This window comes from Oryzias latipes, chromosome 1, assembly GCF_053564925.1.
Source record: "Oryzias latipes strain Hd-rR chromosome 1, Olatipes_Hd-rR_3.1".
NCBI classification, from domain to species: domain Eukaryota; kingdom Metazoa; phylum Chordata; class Actinopteri; order Beloniformes; family Adrianichthyidae; genus Oryzias; species Oryzias latipes.
In genome coordinates, this window is record NC_136237.1 from 2353277 (window position 1) to 2374036 (window position 20760).

The 20760-nt window shown below is 47.9% G+C and overlaps 1 protein-coding gene across 1 annotated transcript; it reads left to right on the forward strand.

Annotated features, from left to right (window-relative positions):
* Positions 1–1968: 1968 nt before the first annotated feature.
* Positions 1969–20269, forward strand: LOC101160220 (interleukin enhancer-binding factor 3). The gene is made up of 20 exons (XM_023965171.2): positions 1969–2134; positions 2513–2626; positions 3770–3881; positions 6222–6415; positions 9509–9683; positions 9751–9883; positions 13395–13486; positions 13858–13953; positions 16223–16334; positions 16404–16501; positions 16574–16679; positions 16753–16893; positions 17003–17193; positions 17372–17509; positions 17595–17726; positions 18301–18462; positions 18533–18662; positions 18746–18784; positions 19533–19844; positions 19919–20269. The coding sequence occupies exons 2-20, from the start codon at positions 2514–2516 to the stop codon at positions 20023–20025; spliced, it is 2583 nt and encodes an 860-aa protein (XP_023820939.1). The 5' UTR covers positions 1969–2134; position 2513; the 3' UTR covers positions 20026–20269.
* The last annotated feature ends 491 nt before the right edge of the window (positions 20270–20760 follow it).

A 20760-nucleotide genomic window follows, 5' to 3' on the forward strand; every position in this document is an offset into this window, starting at 1 on the left:
AGTTGCTTCTGCAAAGTCTATACATTTCTGGTAGCTTAAAGTCCCACTCTGTTCATCTTTTTATCTATTTTCATTATGAAGATGCTGTTTTTAGCCAAAATATAACAGAAATGTGTTGTTCTCTGGGAGAGCAGCAGGAGTTCTTCAGAAATTCCCCTCTGAGTTGTGGGCGGGGCCGTTGGCGGGGAGTAAACCTTCCCCCTGTTTCCCATCATTGCCTTGTTTACATGTTCTGCCACCAGCTTACAGCCCCTCACACCCCCAATCCTAAGATTAGCGGTGCAACAAAAAGGGCAGCGACATCTGAGCTATCCATCCGTCCAGTTTAGATCCAGATTCCAGATCAGACCAGGAAAACAGAGACGTTCATGGATCTGTTTGACAGACAGCGGATGCATCAGAATGGAGCAGAGCAGAGAGACTGTGCCCCCCCCCATCTTATTTTCTACGTCACAAATACAATCTTTTTGAAACAGCTTTTTTGGTCTGCACCTGGTTCACAACAATCGGTATAATGAAATGCTTAGAAATACTATTTTAAGCTTAATTTTCTCTCCAGATGTCATCAGAAAAATGCCAGAAGATGTTAAAAACCCCATTTTCATCAGAGTGGGTCTTCAAGTTTGTTAGCATTTGGACTGACTCACCTTAAAGGGATTTATCCGTTTCTGAGTTGAATCCATGACGCTTCAACTCAGAATGGCCAACCTCAGCTTGAGGTTATACATTTAACTTTGTACAAAAGAGGTGAAGTCTTTCCAAAAAGTTGCTGTTTGGGGGCATTTCCAGAATAAATGTGTGATTGTTTCAATGTCTAATTTACAAGAGGAGCAGTTTCTATCAACGTCTATGTGTAGTGAGGCTTTGCCTGGGTAGCATCCGTGAAGACGTTTAAAGCAATCGTCCCGAGGTTTATTTGAGATCAAATATTTGGAGGACAAAGTCTAAACCTTCTTCCATTTTACCAATGTCTGGGGCAAATTTTCTCCAATAGTGGGTCACATATGGTGCAGTTGCAATAACTTTCTGAAACAGGGATCTATTTGTTAAAGGTCTCGCAGTTACGGAGCCCCTAAAGGGACATGGAAGAAGATTAAATTGAAGTAAAGGAAAAAAAACAACTAACTGGTGCTCACCAGTCACTTACTTACGGAGCCCCTAAAGGGGCATTGAAGAAGAAATAAAATGTAAGTAAAAAAACGATGATGTTGAGCTGTCTCCATCTTGTGGCGACTTAAGTGAACTACACCTTTATTTTAGTCTGTCAACGCCTGCAGTTCCCTGTACAGTGTATCCCAAATAGACAGAGCATATTGATCAACACTTTGATTTTTATTTGGGGGGGGGGTATGTCCCAATCCTTTATGTTCCTGCCTATAAGCGGCATCGTTGCCACTGTCCTCTGCATCCCACACAACCACCTTCCCTTCATTTGTTCCTGCCACCTCTTTCCCTTTTTATTAAACCTTTTGATTCTGAGGCTTACCTTTTGCCAATTACAAATTAGGATAACTTGTGATTAATTGCCTCCTCCAATCTCATGTGAATATAGGCAGAGACTGATCATGTTGTTGTGTTTAAAAAGCCACCGGTATTCCCTCTTTATGAGTGACAATGGTAAAGACAAAGGAGCTGTCTGAAGACACCAGAAATGTAAGTATCTGCAATAAGAAATCTGAAGTGATGATAGATGAGGTGTTGAGCGTTTCAACACATTGCCAACACTGTATTCTGTGTCAAAGCTGTGACACTAACACCTGTTGGACCTTAAAAATCCCTGCTGGACTCAATTAACACGGATTTAGGACCCCCCCCCCCCCCCTTCAGAAAAATGGCACAAGAACATGTAAAAACACCAAAAGCACATTTTTTTATTGGAGCGGGTCTTTCCAGGTTGAAAGCAAAGCATGTTTCAAACTCCAGGGCGCCAGGGGGCGCTGTTCTCATATCGAGGTTGTTTCAAACTCCAGAGCGCCAGGGGGCGCTGTTCTCATATAGACGTTGATCGCAATTGCGGTTTCACGTAAAAAAAAAAAAAAAGAAAATAGTGGAGTTTCTTGAAGCCTCAAAATTCTCCAAACGCAGTTTAGTTATAAGTGAAAGTTAACAAGTCTGCCTCTTTTCTGCGACTCCGGTAAGCAACGGAATCTCAGCTTTTAGCAGAAGAACAGCTTTGATGGTGAACCCAACGGGTGCAGCTGGGTAGCTAACATTAGCGAGCAGCGAAAAACACGCGAACCAACTCGTGCTGATTTTATAGAAGCATCGCATTTGTTTCAATTAAAAATTCCCTGTTTTGGTTTACAGTGATGCTATCTGATGATTAGTCTTTGATTTGTGTTTTATTCAACCGTCTGCGGCAACGCAAAGTTTTTAGCCGCTAATGTTAGCCGTCCGTTGCACCCGTGTCCAGGTGGTCGCGTGCGGTCTTTTTTCATTGGATATTGGTCCTAAACCAGGCCGGACGTGAATAAAGGTGAATGTAGATAAACGGGAGCTTCTGTCGCGACAGCATGGCGGCCGTTCACTTGCTGGGATGGGACGAACAGCAGGCCTACGACGAGCTGCTGTACTGGGACAGTGTGATCCAGCGGGGTCACCGCCTCCTGCCCGAGGACTATGACAGGTACGACCCGATCCCCCCTCACGCACGCACGCACGCACGCAGAACACCGCAAGAGCTGACAGCAGCTCCTGCAGCCGACACCCCGCAGAACCCTCACCTGAAGTCTGAATGTCTTTAAAGTTTTAAAGAAGTAGACACGAGACATCCAGAGGTTTGCCTTTTATAAGTTAGTAGAATAGAATAAAAACTGCATTATTATTTAGAAAATATGCAGTTCCTTAAGCCCAAATGAAGCAAAGGAAAACGCAGCATGGTGACGTCATTTTATCTACTAAAAGGAGGTGGAATGGTATGTTTTCTATTGGAGAGAAAACATTTAGCTCCTTCAGCAAGAGGCTGCTCCTCCCAAGGTGCAGGACAAATAGACTGAGGAACTCCTTTGTCCCCCGGGCCATCAAACTCTTCAACCACCACTTAGGAGGGGGGAGGGGGACAGAAAGGAAAGGGCCTTGATTGACTTTCTTAAATGCTGTTTTGCAGAAATGTAAACTGTCTTTACTGTTTTTACTTTTCTGATTATGTCTAATAGTGCTGTATGCGATGGAGATGTCAATTTCCATGCGGGAACCTCCCAAATGGATAAATAAAGTTGTCTGTCTATCTATCTATCTATCTATATATCTATCTATCCATCCATCCATCTATCCATCCCTGACTTGCCCTGGAAAAATATTTGGACGAACACGCAGAAACAATCACTCACCTATTTTGGAATCCTAATATTACAAAAAAAGTTGGAAAGAATGTACACGTTTTATAAATCACAAACTTGACTCACAGTTTCAGATGAAATTTGAATATATACCACACTACACAAAATCACTCATAATACAAATTATTTTTCCTTAAAAAGTTTTCAATCATCAGGAAAATGTCAGAACATGTTTAAAAAGCACCGTTTTAATCCAACACCGCTTTTACTTTCCTACCTGTTCTCCTCCTTCGGCCTCATCATCGGGTAGAATTTAGAAAACAACGTTGACGTTTGTGGATCCGTTCAGGATTCACCGCGTCTTTGGCATCTGACCGGCCGTGTGTCCGACTCCCAGCACACGCATGAGCAAACGTGTCCGGTTGAGGAGAATCCCTGGTTTCTGCAGAGGTCCGACCTTCACGAGGCCGTTTGTGCTTTTGTCCTCACAGATACGAGGAGCTGCGATACTGGTACGACTGTCTGTGTTACGAGGAGGAGCTGCGGCAGTATCACGAATACGTCGCTTCCATTGGGACTGTGGAGGAAAAACCACAGGTTGAGGTAACGCTAGGTTCAACATGTTGCTAATTTTTCCTTTAAAACCTTTTTAGTTTTGTTCTCCTGATAAAGACAGGTCTTCCTTTAGCTGTTTTTGTGGCTGCTTTGGAGACCCACTCCAGTGTTTTTACCATAATCTTGTGGCGTTTTTCTGATGATGGAGGACATCGCTGAAGAAAATGAACATTAACAGTTTTTCTTTATTCAAATGAATCAGAAGCAGATGAAAAATGCTGTTTAAAAGATAAAAGATAACTGGACAATATGCTGATCGGGCCACAAGCCCTCAGGTCTTGGCAATGGGAAGGGCGGCGGGGTTGCTCCACACCAACAGGGGAATTCCTAAAGAACTCCTGCCGCTCTGCAGGAACTATGTTCTGGAAAACGACAGATTTTTGTCTAAAAAACTGCATTAAAAGACCGCTGGGAAGAGATCAGGAGATGATCGGAGTGGGTTTTTAAAGCTGGCTTGTTATTCTCTCACATTCCAACTTTTACCTCTGACAGGGCTACCTCGGACAGACTGCGACCAATTGCTCGCATTTTGCGACCAAAATTTGAGAGTGTGCGACTGAATATTACATCCAGTCGCACATGCGCGACCAGTAAATTTGCCTCCCCCACCCTTCGTATTTTTTATACATCAAACGTGGAAGGGGCACGTCAATGATCAATGAAATAATTAATGAGACGCAAGCGCACACGCACGCAGGCAGACACACACACACACACACTCGCGCACATACTCATGAAACGCGAGCACGTACACTCTCGCGTGATGCCTGTGTGCGAGGCGGCCACTGCGTGTGAGAAGAATAGGGACAGCCACTGTGAGTGGCTAAAATGCGTGTAGGGGGAGGGGCCTAGAGATAATCGAGTGCGCGTAAACATCTGTGGGAAGGAGACTGAGATAAATATCACAACCTGATATGTGCGTCTGAGCTATGAGTAAGCGAACTATTGATTCGTTCTTCCCACCTGCGGCTAGTGTACCAGTGCCAGAGTGTACAGTAGGGGTCTCAAACTCGCGGCCCGCAGGCTATTTGCGGCCCCCAAGATGATATTTTGCGGTCCCCGCCTTAATATGAAGGTTTAATGTTACTGCAGCCCGCCAGTTTTAATGAATGACACTTTTTCATTGTCGTGCGCGAAGCTGACCAACCAATCACAGTGGGGTATATGACTCTTGGGGGGCGTTAAAAAAAAAACCTGACAGCCCCCTCCCTCCCCGGACCACATTAAGGAGTTCCTTACTTTCCTTTAGAACGTATTTATTCGCTCGTAATTTTCTAAATACATGCAGTCCGTGCTGAACATTTCTCTGGGCCGCACAGAACCGGAGGAAGGTTTAGGTTTTGGTTACGGTTACGGCGGCGCATCAAAGGGTTTATGCACGGCCGTTACGGCAGCACACCGCTCCCGCGGGAGTCGGGTCAGCTGAGGAGAATAAATGTCCCACGCGTACATGCGTGACAGCTAACGGGGCTTGAACTTTAAACACGTGCGAGCAACAACAACATTAGTTTTAGACACACTGAAAATACGTGGGGAAAATGCAACGATAGACGTGTTTGAGATGAACCGGCGGCTCGCCTAGATCGTTGGGGAGACCGGGGGGGGGGGCTGTGAGATGAAAGCGAATCTGCAGCAAGACTGAAAGAGAACAGGAAATTTGAGTTGTCCTTAACATTCAATTTAGTTTTAATATTCTTCTCCCCCTTAGTATGATCTGTGTTATTATATATTGTATGATTATTTTAAGGTTTTGTGATGTATGTAGCCTTTTTTAATAAATTGGTATTTTAAATTATTTTAATTAATCACTCCACTACAAAAACCATCAGGACACGTGTCCCATAATGCATTGTTTTGTAGTCTGTAGGGCAGCTTTCAGTCAGTTCAGTTTCCAGCTGTGTCCGGGTAGGTTTGCCCCTTGCTCCCACCCCTTTCTCGCGATATTTTTGTGATCTCAAACACGCTTATTGTGCATCTTGGCTGCACCTATTTGGTGTCACAAAGATAAATTTCCATCAGTTTTCTTTACTTATTTGTACTGTCATGACAGCGATGGTCCTGTCAGTTTACCTTCTTGTTGCATCTTCAAAAGTGCAGAATAAAATGTGACACTGCATTTGAAACAGCACATTGTAATTTCTGCATCTATTATTAAAGTATTTATTACATAATACAGTGGAAATTAGTAGATTTGGTTAGAATGTTGATTTACGGTATGCGCCCCTAAATTTTCTGGTTGCGCCCCTAAAATTTTCAGTTAGGGGCCACTGTGCTCCTAGTGAAAAAAGTTAGTCTGGAGCCCTGTCTGATCTACGCCTTACTCTGTAGGAGCCTGTTGCCCCCCCCAAACACATAAGCGCCCACGATCGCATCGTGATGGCCAAACACTCGGAGGTGTATCCGTCAGCAGAGGACCTGGAGGCCGTGCAGACCATCGTCTCTCATGTGGAATGTGCTCTCAAGGCTGCGTCCGACCAGATCGATGCTCCGAAGGCTGACGGCGACCCCGCCAAGGCCGAGAGGTCAGCACCCCCCGCCGTCGTACTTTGTGCTGCCGGTGTAAAACCGGAGACGTTTACTGTCCGTCTGTTTTTTTCCTGGATTTGGCTTTAGTTCAGTTCTGGGGAGTAACTTAAAGTCGTCATGAAATGACGTGGAGGACCTCAGTGAGCTGCAGCCACAGTTCCGTTTTTTATTTTTTTTATTATTTTTTAACACATGAACAAACCTAGAAACATTGAAACCATATATATAGGAAGAAAAAGAAAAACTCAAAAAAAGGAGAAACAGTCTGTCAGGTTGAGACTTTCCTCCTTCCAGGAAAACAGAATACAAAGTTGATTACATGTCATAACCACTTCTTGTTTTGGACATAAACCATTTTTCCTTCATTTTTAGTTTGTAGGTCTCTCTCTCCATTGGTTGTGTGTCGGTGCTTCAGCCTTCTGCCAGTTCTTAGTTTTGGCTTTCTTTGCCGCCACAAGAAGAGCTTTTTCTAGCTTTCGCTCCGTTTTAGATACGGTTCCTTCTAAGTAACCTGGACACATCACCACATGTCCGGGGTATCTTGTATGTAAGCGTTTCACATGTGTGTGCCACAGTTGCATTTTTACGTGGCAACGTTTGTCTCCAAACTGCTTCTGCGTGTTTTGAAATGGTTTGGAAGTTTGTGCCATTTAGTAAATATTGTTTAGTTTACTGTATTTTATTTTTGAGGCTATTTGTTGCTTCAAAAACAAAAGTATAATAAAGGAGAAAAAAAACATATGTGCTGTATTTTCACGGCCATAGGGCGCCCTGGGTTATAGGGCGTGGTTTCAGTTCTGGGAGCTTTTTCTTTATTTAACACACACAAAAGGGGCTTTACCGGGTTTTAGGACACGATAAAACATACTAGGGTTTGTTTTAAAAAAGGCAGCAGGAGCAAAACTGAGTTGGTTGTGATTTATTTTTCATTTTTTCAGTCAGCATCCAAAAATCCATCAGTCATCTTCTGTGTCTGAAATGAGCAGCTGGGCTGAGTTTCTATCAAACACACGCCAGCTTCCCTTCGTCTTCGTCAGAGTCCGACTCGTTGTCGTGCGGCTCCTCATCAATGATGCTGGCTTTTGGGAAAGCTCCAAGAACAGTGGAAGCTGACACACCAGTCCAAGCCTCTACCACCCATTCACAAAGTGTGGCGTCACTCGCTCGGCGCCGCCTCCCAGTACAAGGAGGGGAAGACGGACAGCTTTTCATTGTAATCTGCTGGAAGTTGCTGCGCCACAGTAGTCGTTGCCCAGGTGGAAAAATGGTTTCATACAACAAAAGCACCAAGACGGACCTCCTTGAAAATGTTCACTTTTCATTTCCTCTGCTAGCGTTCCTGCCTCCAGTGGAATGGTGGCGGTAGAGACACTTCTCCCATCCGTTCTCTGATCGTTCATTCATCCGTCTTCCAACTCGGGCCGCCTCGCCTTGTTTCCATGGAAACTCAGCTGCGTCTTCTTGACTGTTGGAGTTAGTTTTCCAGCTTCCTCCATTTATAAACCGTGGATTCATTCATCTTAAATTCTCTGGCAGCTGCTGGATTCCCGTGTTCCTCCGTGTAGCTCAGGGGTCCCATAAATCCAGGCCTCGAGGACCGGTGTCCTGCTGGTTTTCCAGGATCCCTGCCCTATTTGCTGCTGATTACCTGGATCAGGTGTGTTTAGCCAATAAGGAGCTTCAATGGCAGGTTGGTTGGGAAAGCATGTAGGACACCGGCCCTCCAGGCCAGGATTTGGGGACCCCTGGTGTAGCTGATGGCTGCAGTTCAAACTGTGCTTCATCAGGGTTTCCAACACGCATGTACACACATGCATAATGCACATACCTGCACTCTGGGGGGTGTCTTCTTTCAGGTCCTCACTTCCCTCCTTCCCGTCCTCATGCTGTCCTCTCCTACGCCCTCCTTACCGAAGTCACGCAACAACAGATTAGGCGCACCGAACCATAGGGGGCTTCGTACTTTTAAGGCGCCTTATGGTCGTGAAAATACGGTAAGTCGCACTTTGGGGAGAAAACTGTTCTGGAAAAACTCCACTAAGTCTGGCCTAAAGCTGCGTTCATGCCGAACACGATTCACATGTCAAATTCACGTACGCCGCCTCTCGAAGCGAGTTAAATCCTCTGCTAGACGTGTTCGTAAACCAAACGTTTTCAGCTACACGGAAGCATCGACTTATTTTGAGGCGTTCTACAAAGCATCAGTCTGACGTTTTCACGTCTGGTTCATGACATCATTCAGAGACTCTCCCGGTACGCTAAGCTTACCATCTGCTGCATGACAGGCTTTCAGCGGGACTTCTGTCTCTCTGTGACCCAGTTTGACGACGTCCCGCTTGAGTCCACGGAGGGAAAAATACAAATAAGAATGACGTCTCGCTGACAGAAACAAAACTTTAAGGTACAGGAAGAGAACGGTTTCTGTTTCAGTCCATCTGCTGATCAGATTGAGATGCGCTTCTTCTTCTGCGCTGCTGTCAGTCGCAAATACTGACCAACCTGCAGCGCCTCCAGAAGCTGTTGGTAGGAGAATAATGAACACCAGCCCCCCCCCCCCCCCTTTTTTGTTTTTTTTAAAACACGCAAGTTGCATCTCTGGCTAAACTTTGCACAAAAAAACTGCGACTTGTTCAGTAAGTCATAAATAAAGTATATCTTTAGACAATTAGGGAATTTTTGGTGAACCTCAATGTTGGTTGGATGACACAGAAACACAACAGAACTCACACTTTTTGTTTATTGTTCACAGTTTGTGAACAATTTCACAAGCAGATAAAAACGTTAAGATGTCAGTTCACTTTATTTAACAACTGGACTGAGTCTGGAGCACAGATGCTTTCAAAACCCAAACGGACACTTTTAGACCAACAGAGAAGCATCTGAAACGGATGCTTTAAAGAAGAAAAAATCACAACCAACTGACCAATCAAAACGTTGAGTCTTCCTCCTTCTGTAACCGGGTTTGTTCCCAAGATAGCAGCCGACCTGAGCAAATGCAAAGACAGGAGGCGACACTTGAAGCCTCACATGTTTGGAATAGGAGTTCATGTGTTCCTGCTTCGTCCCTTTTTCTCGCCGTGCTCTGCCAGCACAAGTGCCGATTCCAAAGACCGCGTCCTGCGTGGGGTCATGAGGGTCGGCCTGGTCGCTAAAGGACTCCTCCTGAAGGGAGACGCTGAGCTGGAGCTGGTCCTGCTGTGCTCCAACAAACCTACGGTCGCTCTCCTCAAACAAGTTGCTGAGAAACTCTCCGAGCAGCTGGAGGTGGGGATCAGGACCACGGTTCAGCCGTTTGGGTTTCTTCCGTGTCTCTAACGCTCATCTTTTCCAGGTCATCTCCAAAGGGGCGTACAAAGTAAACGAGTGTCCTCAGGATGCGGCCGTCACAGTGAAGAGCAACAGCGAGTCGGTCCTGTGTCTCATCATCCGCCTGACGTCGCCGCTCTTCAGGATGGAGCAGACAGGTAGAGGGTCAGAGGGTGGAGGTGCGTGCGGGGGCCAGCTTCCTCTTAGACCTCGGCGGCTCGTGCTCAGCGTCCCGCTCTGAATTCCACTGGACTCGGCTCAGCGGCGTCTCGCTGCCAAAGTTCTGATCCACATTCTTCATATTTTCTTTAACGGCAAAACTTTTAGTCTTGTTTTCCTTTGGTTTTTTTCTCAGAAGCTTTAACAACTGCCTCCCAAAATGCAGAAGGATAAAAAAAACCTAAGGGAATTATCCCAGATAAAACTGATTTGGTTCAGTTACTTCCTTAGAAATGAAACAGATGTTGGAGGCGGAGCCTCTCGGCTGAGGAAGGTTGACATCTGGGGAGCGATGCCCTTCAGCATCTAGCTGCAAAGCGTTTGAGTCTCATCTACACAGATTATCAAAGTGGTAGAAGGGAAGTCTCTGTGCGTCGGGGTCAAAGCGCGTGCCTCTCAAGCTACGCTCACACCGCCCTCGGCAATGCGGGTTCTAGCGGCAACGTCCGATTAAACACGCGTGTGTTGTGTTTTCCTGGTTAAAACTCCCGTCACATCGTCGTCGCCATACAAGTTTGTATGCCCGACGTACATTAAAATCATTAAAGATTTGCATCGCACCAAACCTCTTCCACCTGTGGGTGGCGGACACGCGCTAGAAAACAGTAGATATAAACGTGTGAACGTTGCTTCAGAGGATTTTGCTTCACTCATGAACACGGCAGGAGCTCGCCGCCCTGCTGGTCTGAACGTCCTCGAATGTAAACAACAGTTTGACTCTTGAAAGCTGCTGATTGGCTGGGAGGTGGGACCATGTGGGACCAGCCCGCCCTTTGCGAGTCTTGTTCAGTCAGAACCACAGCCCGTGTCCAGTGGAATTCTGGAGTGCGGTTGAGACGGGGGGAGTTTTCCGGCTGACGCTCCTCCTGCTCAAACATCCCGCCGTCGCTCCGTGAGGAGCTGTCATCGGAGACTCAGTCCTGAACACTGTTGGTTCTTCTTAGTGTCATGTTAAAATGCTCTTCCACGAATAACAAAAGCGCGGCCTGCATGATACTTGATGCTGAACTTGTACATCTGGAGCCGGCTGCAGCAAACCTGATCGACCGTCAGGGAAACCGTGGAGCGTGGTTGGTGGAGAGGGACGCTCTGCTAACGGGGCTGCTGGTGCAGCTGTTGTGTTAAAGACCCACTCCGACTGTTACCAAAGCGTTCGCAGGGACCTTCTCATCATGAAAAAGAAATCTGACGTTTTCTAGGACATAGTTTCTGCAGAGCGGCTGGAGCTTATTAGAAACTCACCTCTGAGTTGTGGGCGGGGCCGTTTGTGCAGAGCAGCCCCGCCCCCTTCACCTCCCTGTTGCTGAGAGCTGTCTGTACTAACTTAGGAGCTTGTGGCACCCCAGCATTTTTCTACGCCACAAATGCGATTATTTATTTATTTAGTGCATGTTTTCAGCTTCTCCTGATTCACACTGATTTGAACAAAGTAATGCTCAGAAATGCAACCATATTTTCTTTCTATATGTCAGGAAAATGCCACAAAAATAGGTTGAACACACCGTTTTCATTGGAGTGGGTCTTTAAACAGCAGGAGGTGTGTTCAGACGAGCAGCTGCAGCGTCTGGAGTCCGGCATGGAGAACCATACCAGTGTCTGACCGCATTCATCATCAGACCTCTCAGACTTTAACTTCCGCGTTTTTATTGGACTAAGGGCGGAGTCGGATTTTTCTGGAGATGATCCTCCCAAGAAGAGGAAGTCTTCCTCACTGAAATCAGTTTTTCCTCTTTTTTTATTTTTTACATTTGGATGACGCTTAGCGGTACTTAAAAATGAGTTGTCTACCCCAAACAGCCTCTGTGCTGTCTTCCTGTTCTACTTTGTGTTGAAGCCAAAGCATTTGTGTTGTTGGTTTTGTGTTGTCTGTGAAGAAGAGTCTTCCTTGTTGTTTGCTCTTTTTCAGAGATGTGTTGGTTTTTTCGCGTCAGGTGGACGGCGCTACAACGGCTTTTAAGGAGGCCGTGGTCGCCGTCTTTAACGTGCTCTTGACTCGTTTGGGTGCTGCAGGGTTTGGGTTTTCCGAGTCTTTGGAGGGTCGTAGAGAAGCGGCTGCATCTTGAGGCGAGCTCAGGTGTGTCGGGCAGTTTCCTTGAGGCTCGTACGATTACCTCAAGGGACGTGATGAAAATGGAACGTACCATTGTCGTGTGTGTGGTAAGTGTATGGTGAAGTATTGGTAAGGCAAACCAGTCACATGGCGTTCTTAGTCGTCAGTGAGTTGTGAGTACCGATCCTTACGGACAGATGCTGCACGCACGGGGTGTGCACGTAATCCCAAAGGGCCTGTAGGACGTCCACCCCATCTCTATCTGATTGAAATTACGCTGCAGAATGAGTGTGCAAGTATCGCGTGAACACCACTAACGCCTCCTTGTACAGTCTGCAGGATTGGGGGGTTAAAAAGATGGAAAAGTCCGTACGACACGTCTGCGTCTCACCCTACCCTACTTATCCTTGCATGTCGCATAGCTGCTCACTAAACCTGTGCATGAGCATTTTGTCTCTACGGGTTTACGGACCGCTCTACCTCCTTGATACCCGTGTGTCCCACACGGGTATAACCGATTTTCACCCGCAGACAATCCAGATCTGCCCGTAAGGTCAGCCGGGACCAAGGCTTTAAGTTTATCCCAGAGACTCTGGATGGGCTGAACGTTTGGTTTTAGTCGTCCCACGAGTAGAATCTGTTGAAGACGACGAGCTGATGAGTGCCGGCATTGAGGTTCGGGTTCCTCCAAAGTTCCCTGCAGAATCCGACGGAGGATCCTGCTCCTGGAGTGGGTTCAGGTTGTGGGCTGAAGCCTTCAGGACTGGAACGGGACTGCAGTCCCGTTCCAGTCCTGAAGGCTTCAGCCCACAACGGGACTTGACTGGAACTGCAGACCCGTTCTAGTACCGTTCCAGGCGAATCCTAACGTGTCTTGGGTCTGCCCGGCGGCGTTTGGGGTCAGAGGAGTAACGCTTGCTCCCAGCTGGTATGGTTCTTTATGTTTGCTGTCTCGGGGAGGCCGCTCTCTGAGCAACTGATCAGTTTTGCTGCAGCCTGGGACGGACGTGACCTTCCTCTAAATGTTTGTGATTTACAAATGATTGCCTTATAGTTTGTCAAGTTTTGTAGGAGCGCTGGACCTTTGACCAACTGGATACGCTGTCTCAGGAGGAGGGGGGAGCAGCAAACCCAAGCCGCGGAGCGGAGGGAAGGGGGTGTTTCTTGTAGTGCGCTTACGATACATTCACAACAGACACAGCGGTGTTGAGAACACTTCAGCGGCGGACTGTGGCCTTTGAAACCTCCTGAGGTCAGAGATCTGCACGTTAGCTTCTTGGTGCCCCTTTCCCCTGCTGCTGGTGCTTGGGGGGGAAAAGCTGCTACTCCCCGAGCTGCAAGACAGAGCCCACCCCCTTGGTCAAACTGTACCTTTTCTTCTTATCCCACCTCGTCAATAGAAACGCAAAAAGTCGACGATCCGCCGGACGTTCTGGACAGGCAGAAATGCCTAACCGCCTTGGCGTCTCTCCGCCACGCCAAGTGCTTCCAGGTTTGCATTCACGTCCTTATTTGCACACAAGGTCAGAATGTTTCCTTGAACTGATCTCCTGTGTTGTTCTGTCCAGCCTCTCGGGGCTCGCTCACACTAGGCGCTCCTTTCTGTGCCCGAGCGCACAAACATCGGCGCTCGGGCACAGTTCAGGGCAGCTGTGCCGAGGGTGACGAAGCCCCGGGTTTTGACACCTAACTGAACTGTAGGGGCGTGCTGGTCTGTGGACCGCGACCCCACCAGGCTGAACCTTTCCTGTGCTGTCTCAGCTTTCTTGATCATTTCATGGAAACTCAGAAAGCACCGGGGGAGGGGCTGTCATCACAGACGCTTGGTTCTACGGCTAACTGGACTCTGCTTTGGACCTTCAGGCTAAAATCTCCCAGTTGAATTCTGCTCTGGTGGTGATCCGGGTCACGAGGGATCTGTGCTACCGCGTTCCGTCCTGGACGCCGCTCTTAGGATGGGTAAGACCGCTCCACCAGAGCAGCCGCCTTTCTCTCCGCCTGAAGGCCGTGTCACACAGCCGCTGCATACATTCAGCGCATATTGCACGGATGAAAACTGGTCGTGCGTGAACATACGTGAAAAACGTCAGAATAGTTTTGGTCTTTGCCTGAAAATTTCACAGATGTATCAAGAATGAACCATGTTGAGTTTGAACAAACCACGCTAAGAACATGCAAATCAACGTAGAACATCAACCGCGTGTGATTATTGGGCTGGTTATATGCAATTCATTAGGTATTCGTCAATTACATAGTTTGAACGTGATATGTGCGCCGTATACGTGACATAAAGGTTAAACTTCGGTGGTTCATGCATGAAAAGTCTGTTAGACATACGTTGAACGGTCGTGCAAAGACACACATTTAGGTCTAGCAGAAATCAGAATCAGTGAGGAACCTTTAGTCTGCATGCTCTCCCCGTGCATGCGTGGGTTGTGGCGTTTCATGGCGGCCATTAACTGAACGAGCACAGAGAAAACTGAGCGAGTGTTTTCAGGAACTGAGGAACCGAACAACCGCGCAATCCCAACCGAGCGACCCGCATTTTACAACCGCATGGTTGCAATCCTGACTGAGCGGCGCTCGGTAGACGGTTAGAAAATGCTTAATCAATTATTGATGATGGTTAAATTGATTGATTTCTAATCATATTACTTCACTTGCTCCAAAAATGGATTCATGATTTTTCCTAATGAAACATAATTTGCACATATTTTAACTTTTGATCAATTTTTGCTATGAAGTTTTTTGAAACAGTAATATGTTGATTTTACTGATATAGTATTATTTTTTAATAATATACATAAGTAATCTGCATATATTTTAGATAACTGATCTGTAGATTTATAAAATAGTTATTTTTACATAATATTTTAATTAATACATCTTTGTCATGTGATTTATTGATCCCTAAAGTTTCTAAATTCTGTCTGATAAAGTTATGAACCTGATAATAATAAATCATGTCATAAATGGTTATAGTATAATGGGGTGGGATTATATAAATTCACTTCCTTCCACTTCCTTTCAAGCAATCTTTATTAATATATTTAATTATCCTAAGTTTGATACGTCTTTGTATGAATGTATAACTGATGATTGTAATGTTTTTGTGTATTATTCTTATTTGATTGCTTGAAATAAACCTATTTCAAATCAAAAAGTGCAGTGTTTTTTTTGTGCTGTAAGTTTTTCTCATGTGAGAATCCCTTTATTAGGTAAATGTAAATGTTTGCTTTAGTTAGCCCGAGACAGAAGTACTACGCACCTCAAAGTACAGGAAGTGTGTATTAGCATGTAGCTAACAAATGCTAACGATGGAGCAGCATCTCACCCATGTAGCATCAAAAGAATCTTCGTTTTACTGCTTCATTTTGGTTTGTATTGGTAGTTAAATGAAGACATGGTGGTTAATCATCACTACTTGGAGCTGTTAAATCCTCTAAAGTCTTTCTGAGATGAAGTTTTCTCACCTCTAGACGCATCCTAACTGCTTTTTCTTTTAATTCAGCTGAAATCCCATAATCACTGAACAACTGATGTTGTGAGATGCTTTTTCACATGAGAAGAACCTACAGCACAGAAAAAAAACCCAGCAGCACTTTCTCACCGTCGTTAACGTTTTAATTCACAGCTTTCCTATTAAAGCCTTTTAGAAATGAAAGTCCCGCCCCGCTGCCTCGCCAAATTTGACCTGCAAATTTCGGCCAATCAGATCATCCAGAAAGGTTTCCGCCCCCAAGTGGCAACTGGATTGCAGCTGTGCAGTTGTAAAAGGCAGGGTCCCTCGGTTAGCAGTTCCTCACTCAGTTCCTGGAAACATTCGTTCACTTGATGGCAGCCATGAAGCGCCATAGTGGGTTTTCTCCCACCGTCCACTAAATTGTCCCTAGGTGTGATTTGTGGCCCTGCGTCAGACTGGCCACCTGTCCGTCAACGAGGGGCCGCCTCCATGATCCCCGTGCGGAGTGGCCATGTCACTCAGCCTTTTACTTCTGGCAGCTTCTTTCCTTCAAGAGGAAAATTTGTCGTCACATTCTGTGCATTCACACTTTGAGCACGGTGACATGAAGATGAAACCATCTTACTTGGAGCAGCTTTCTTAAACGTCACCCGTCTCTCATCATTTACTTACTGATGAGACTGTATTCGTTGAATCCTCTTTTACCTTCTGCTTGGATGAGGATCCAGGAGACGGTAAAGCTCAGCCTCTGTCGTCTGCTCGCAGCCTCTGGAGCTGCTGGTGGAGAAGGCCATCAGCACCTGTGAGCGGCAGATGGGCGTGGGGGAGTCTTTCCGCCGCGTCTTGGAGTGCGTCGCCTCTGGGATCCTCCTGCAAGGTGAGTCTGAAGGTCAGGAGTGGACTTGTTGGAGTCGCTGAAGTGAAACCCGAACGTTTCTGTCGGAAGATGGACCTGGCCTCAAAGACCCCTGTGAGAAGGAGGAGGTGGACGCCACCGCGGCCTTGACGCCGCAGCAGCGCGAAGACATCACCAGCAGCGCTCAGGTCTGCTCCGACTGCAGAGAGGCTCTGCTCCCGGCGCCTTAAGGCTCACCTTCACTTCTGATGTGCTCGCAGCTGGCGCTGAGGCTGTGCGCCTTTGGGCAGATCCACAAGGTTCTGGGGATGGACAGCAGGCCCAAGGCTCGCAGACACATGGCGGCCATTCTCAAAGAAAACACAGGTAGGAGGTGTGGATGTCGGCTGAGGCTCTGTCGCTGCTGCGCCCTCATATGCCGGACTCTTGTCCCACACAGCCCAGATCCGCCCGTCCGAGCACTTCAACCTTCCCGCCAAGAGGCCGCACGGCGAGGTGGAGAAGGGAGAGGAGGAGGCCCAGCTCAACAACAAGCAGAGGAAGTTCCTCAAGTTCCAGAAGCGCTTCCAGAGGAAGTCATGTCAGTGAGGACGCCAGACGCCTCGTTCTCTGGCTCCGCTCAACTTTGACGCTAATGTTTTGGCCAAGAATCTCAGATCACGTCTTGCCTTTCCGTCTTTTTCTCTTAGTCACCGATGACCTAAACATGAACGCCGTGATGCGTCTGAACCAGTACAAACCAGGCCTGGACTACAAACTCATCTCCCAGACCGGGCCGGTCCACGAGCCGGTCTTCACCATGACTGTGGAGCTGAACAGGAAGACCTACGAAGCCACGGGGCCTTCCAAGAAAGCCGCCAAAGTCAACGTCGCCATAAAGGCAAGGCGCTGAAGTCTGCTCTCAACTCAATGCTGTGTCCAGAAGAGGTTTCACTTTATGGAAACCTCCAACCAGAAAGTTAGACTTCTCTCATTGTGGGGGTGTCCAGACACGTCTGTGGCACTAAGGTAGCTCATCAGCTGCCCGATCAGCAGCTAAACGCCCTTCTCATTGTCAGGTCCTTCAGGATCTGGGTCTTCCGACAGGCCCAGACCCCAAAGCGGAGCCAGTCGAGGCAGAAGATCAGAAATCGGCCGGCGCCGCGGCTGCGCCCGGGCCGGAGGGGGCGGCGGCTTCTCGACCTCCGTCAGAGGCGGTGCGTTGGAAATCCCCTCGGTTTCCTTCAAGCTGCCTGCAGCTGCGCGTTTGACGGCCTGCTTGGTGTGTTTGCTGGTTGGCAGAGCGGCCAGGGTCCCATCCTGACCAAAAACGGCAAGAACCCAGTGATGGAGCTGAACGAGAAGCGCCGCAGCCTGAAGTACGAGCTGTCGTCAGAAACGGGGGGCTCTCACGAGAAATGCTTCGTCATGGAGGTCAGCCTCTCCACGCTCAGAGCTGCTGTTACAATAAAACATTCATGTTTTTTAATCTATCCGGTTTTTATGTGTAGCACTTTTCCTTGAAAAACAAGTTTCCCTCCTTTGTTTTGAAAGTTAAGTTCTAAAAAATAAGCGACGATAAGAGAAATCCAAGTAAGATTATGGATGTTCTAACACAGTAAAACTCTTCTACACACTTTATTGAAATGCTGAAAAAACACAATTTCACTGTTTCCATTAAATCTTAATTATGCGAAAAAACACAAACCAACTGACATATACTTTGATACTTTGATTGACAGCAGATAATTCATCGCCTATCAAAGGAGACGTCGGCGTCTTCTTCAGGCCGTGGAGCGGCGAGCTCCTGAAGGACGGTTTAGACTTCACAGTATTAACTGGTGATGTCATCTATAAATGTGGTCGCACAAACACGTTTTCATATTTTTAAACATCAATAAACTCGTTTTAAGGGGATCAGAGGCTGAAAAGCGCAAACATCAGATTTTACCCCCTGCGAGCGGCGTGGAGAGGAGAATGGCGGCTAAAGCGGCGCTCTGCTCCTCAGGTGGAGGTTGATGGGCAGAAGTTCAAAGGGAGGGGCTCCAACAAGAAGGAAGCAAAGGCCTACGCCGCCCTGGCCGCTCTGGAGAAGCTGTTCCCCGAAAACGACGGCGCCTCCAGCTTCTACAAAAGCGGCATGAAGAAGAAGGTCACCTACACCGACATGGTAACCAGAGCGCCGCACTCTCTCCTCCCGGGCTTTGGCCCACGTCAACCTTCTCCTCCATGTTGGACAGCACATCCCGGGATTCGGCACCATCCGGGGAATTCCCTCAGACTCGGGGTCCCGGGGCTGGGGGCCCAACAGAGGGGGCCGAGGCCGGGGCCGCGGTAAACCGTTCAACCCGGGACCCAACTACAACAAAAGTAAGGAGCGTTTTCGGTTTCTAGAGGCGGCTCGGCTTTTCACACCAAACCAACACCCCCCTGTCTCTGTTTTCGTCCCGAAGCCAACTACAGCTACGAGAGCGGCGCCAGCGCCGGATACCGTGAGTGTCCGACCGAGGGTGGGGTGGGGTGGGGTGTGTGTTCGTTGTGTGCAGGCTGCCTTCTCCATCATGCCTATGAAGTCAAGACCCGAGAACCCCCCCCCCACCACCACCAATAGGAGTTCATGTAAAACTACCCCCCCCCAACCAATAGGGGTTTATGTAAAACTACCCCCCCCCCACCAATAGGAGTTCATGTAAAACTACCCCCCCCACCAATAGGAGTTCATGTAAAATTACCCCCCCCCCCCACCAATAGGAGTTCATGTAAAACTACCCCCCCCCACCAATAGGAGTTTATGTAAAACTACCCCCCCCCACCAATAGGAGTTCATGTAAAATTACCCCCCCCCACCAATAGGAGTTTATGTAAAACTACCCCCCCCCCCAATAGGAGTTTATGTAACCCCGCCCCCCTCCGCCCCGTGCTGCTGATTCTGTTAAACCAAACATGAACAAACCGAATCCTGAAGAAACTAAAGGTTTCTGCCTTTAAAAGGTGGTAACAGCTGTTCCATGCGTGTTCCATGCGTGTTCCATACGTGTTCCATAGGACACGTATGGAACACGTTGGTGGATTGGGAGGGGCTGGTGCTCAGAGAGCATGTTTCTAGAGGAATACTCAGAGATGGGTGCACGTTTAAAACACCACTTTGTGTTGTTTTTAGTGCGGAGTGAACATTAAAAGACACAAAGCTGAATTTTTCTGATGGAGGCTCTGTAACGGTTTGGAGTGTTGCTCTTTCAGATAAACTGTACGACAACACTGCAGTGAAGCCGGAGGACGCTTCCAGCAGCACCAGCGGCTACGGCACCTTCTACCCCGAGAGCAGCTCCACCTTCTCCGCCCCGCCCACCCCAGCCCCCACCAGCATAAAGACTGAAAGCTACCAGTCCATGCCGCCTCCCGCGGACCAGCAGAGCCCGTACAGTTACGGCTACGGCGACGAGAAGAAGAAGATGCTGATCCAAGGCCCCGGGGAAGGCCAGACGGACTTCTCCATGTTCAGCACGGCCTACCCCAGCTCTGTGACCGGAGGGCGGGGCTACAGTGGTCACGGTGGGTTAAAGGGCGGCTTGGAGTGGCCGCTGTTGCCTTTTAAGGTTTTAAAGCGCCGTTTGGTCTCCTCGCAGGCTGGGGAGAGCAGCCGTCCTGGGAGGGCCAGCAGGGGTTCACGTACCAAGGCTTCGGAGGTCGCGGCCGGGGCTCGCACTCTGGATACAACAGCTCCAACTTCTGATGGCGTCTCCGTCCCGGCGTTGGGACGCGTCGTCTGAAGCACCGAAGCTGCAGCGTCCTGCTGGGTTCGTGGCGCTTCGGTCCACGTCTCACTGCATCACATCCATGTTTCAAGAGTGAACTTCAAGGGTTTCTGTTTTTAATCTGCTGTAGTGGTTCTGTAGCAGAACGTAACCGGATCCGACCTGCTCGTCGTTTGGAAGTTTTGTCTCAATAAAGATCTTCTCATCTTTTTATAAGGAAAAGTCTCTTTTCTGCCGCTTGGCGGCACCGTGTTCTGCAGATCCCTGGCATTTACATCCACTCATGTTTGGTCTGTACTACCCCCACCTTTATCTAACTACCCCCCCCCCCCCCATTCCAAAGGGGGAGGAGTTTAAATCTTTAGAAACTCCAAAAACACGCTTTACGATACTAACTTTGTTTGTGCGTCGGCTGCTAATCAGCCAAGTTCAGAGCTTTGCACATATTAGGGGGGTTTTATCGTGGGGGGGGGAATTGGACGTTCCTGCTCCAGTCGGAGGTTAGATTCCCAGGCGTTGCCCTCGGCTGTCAAAGAGGAAATGGGACAGAGCAGAAGAATCGGTTCATGTTGCCCATCCAGAAGGCGGAGAGCGGTCTTCTCTCCATGCAGGAAGTGGACGTTTGCAACAAACATAAAACCGTAAAAAGACTTTGTCGCTTATTTTCTCTCAAGAAAAATTACGAAAGTTTTGTAACCGCAAAATGATCAGAG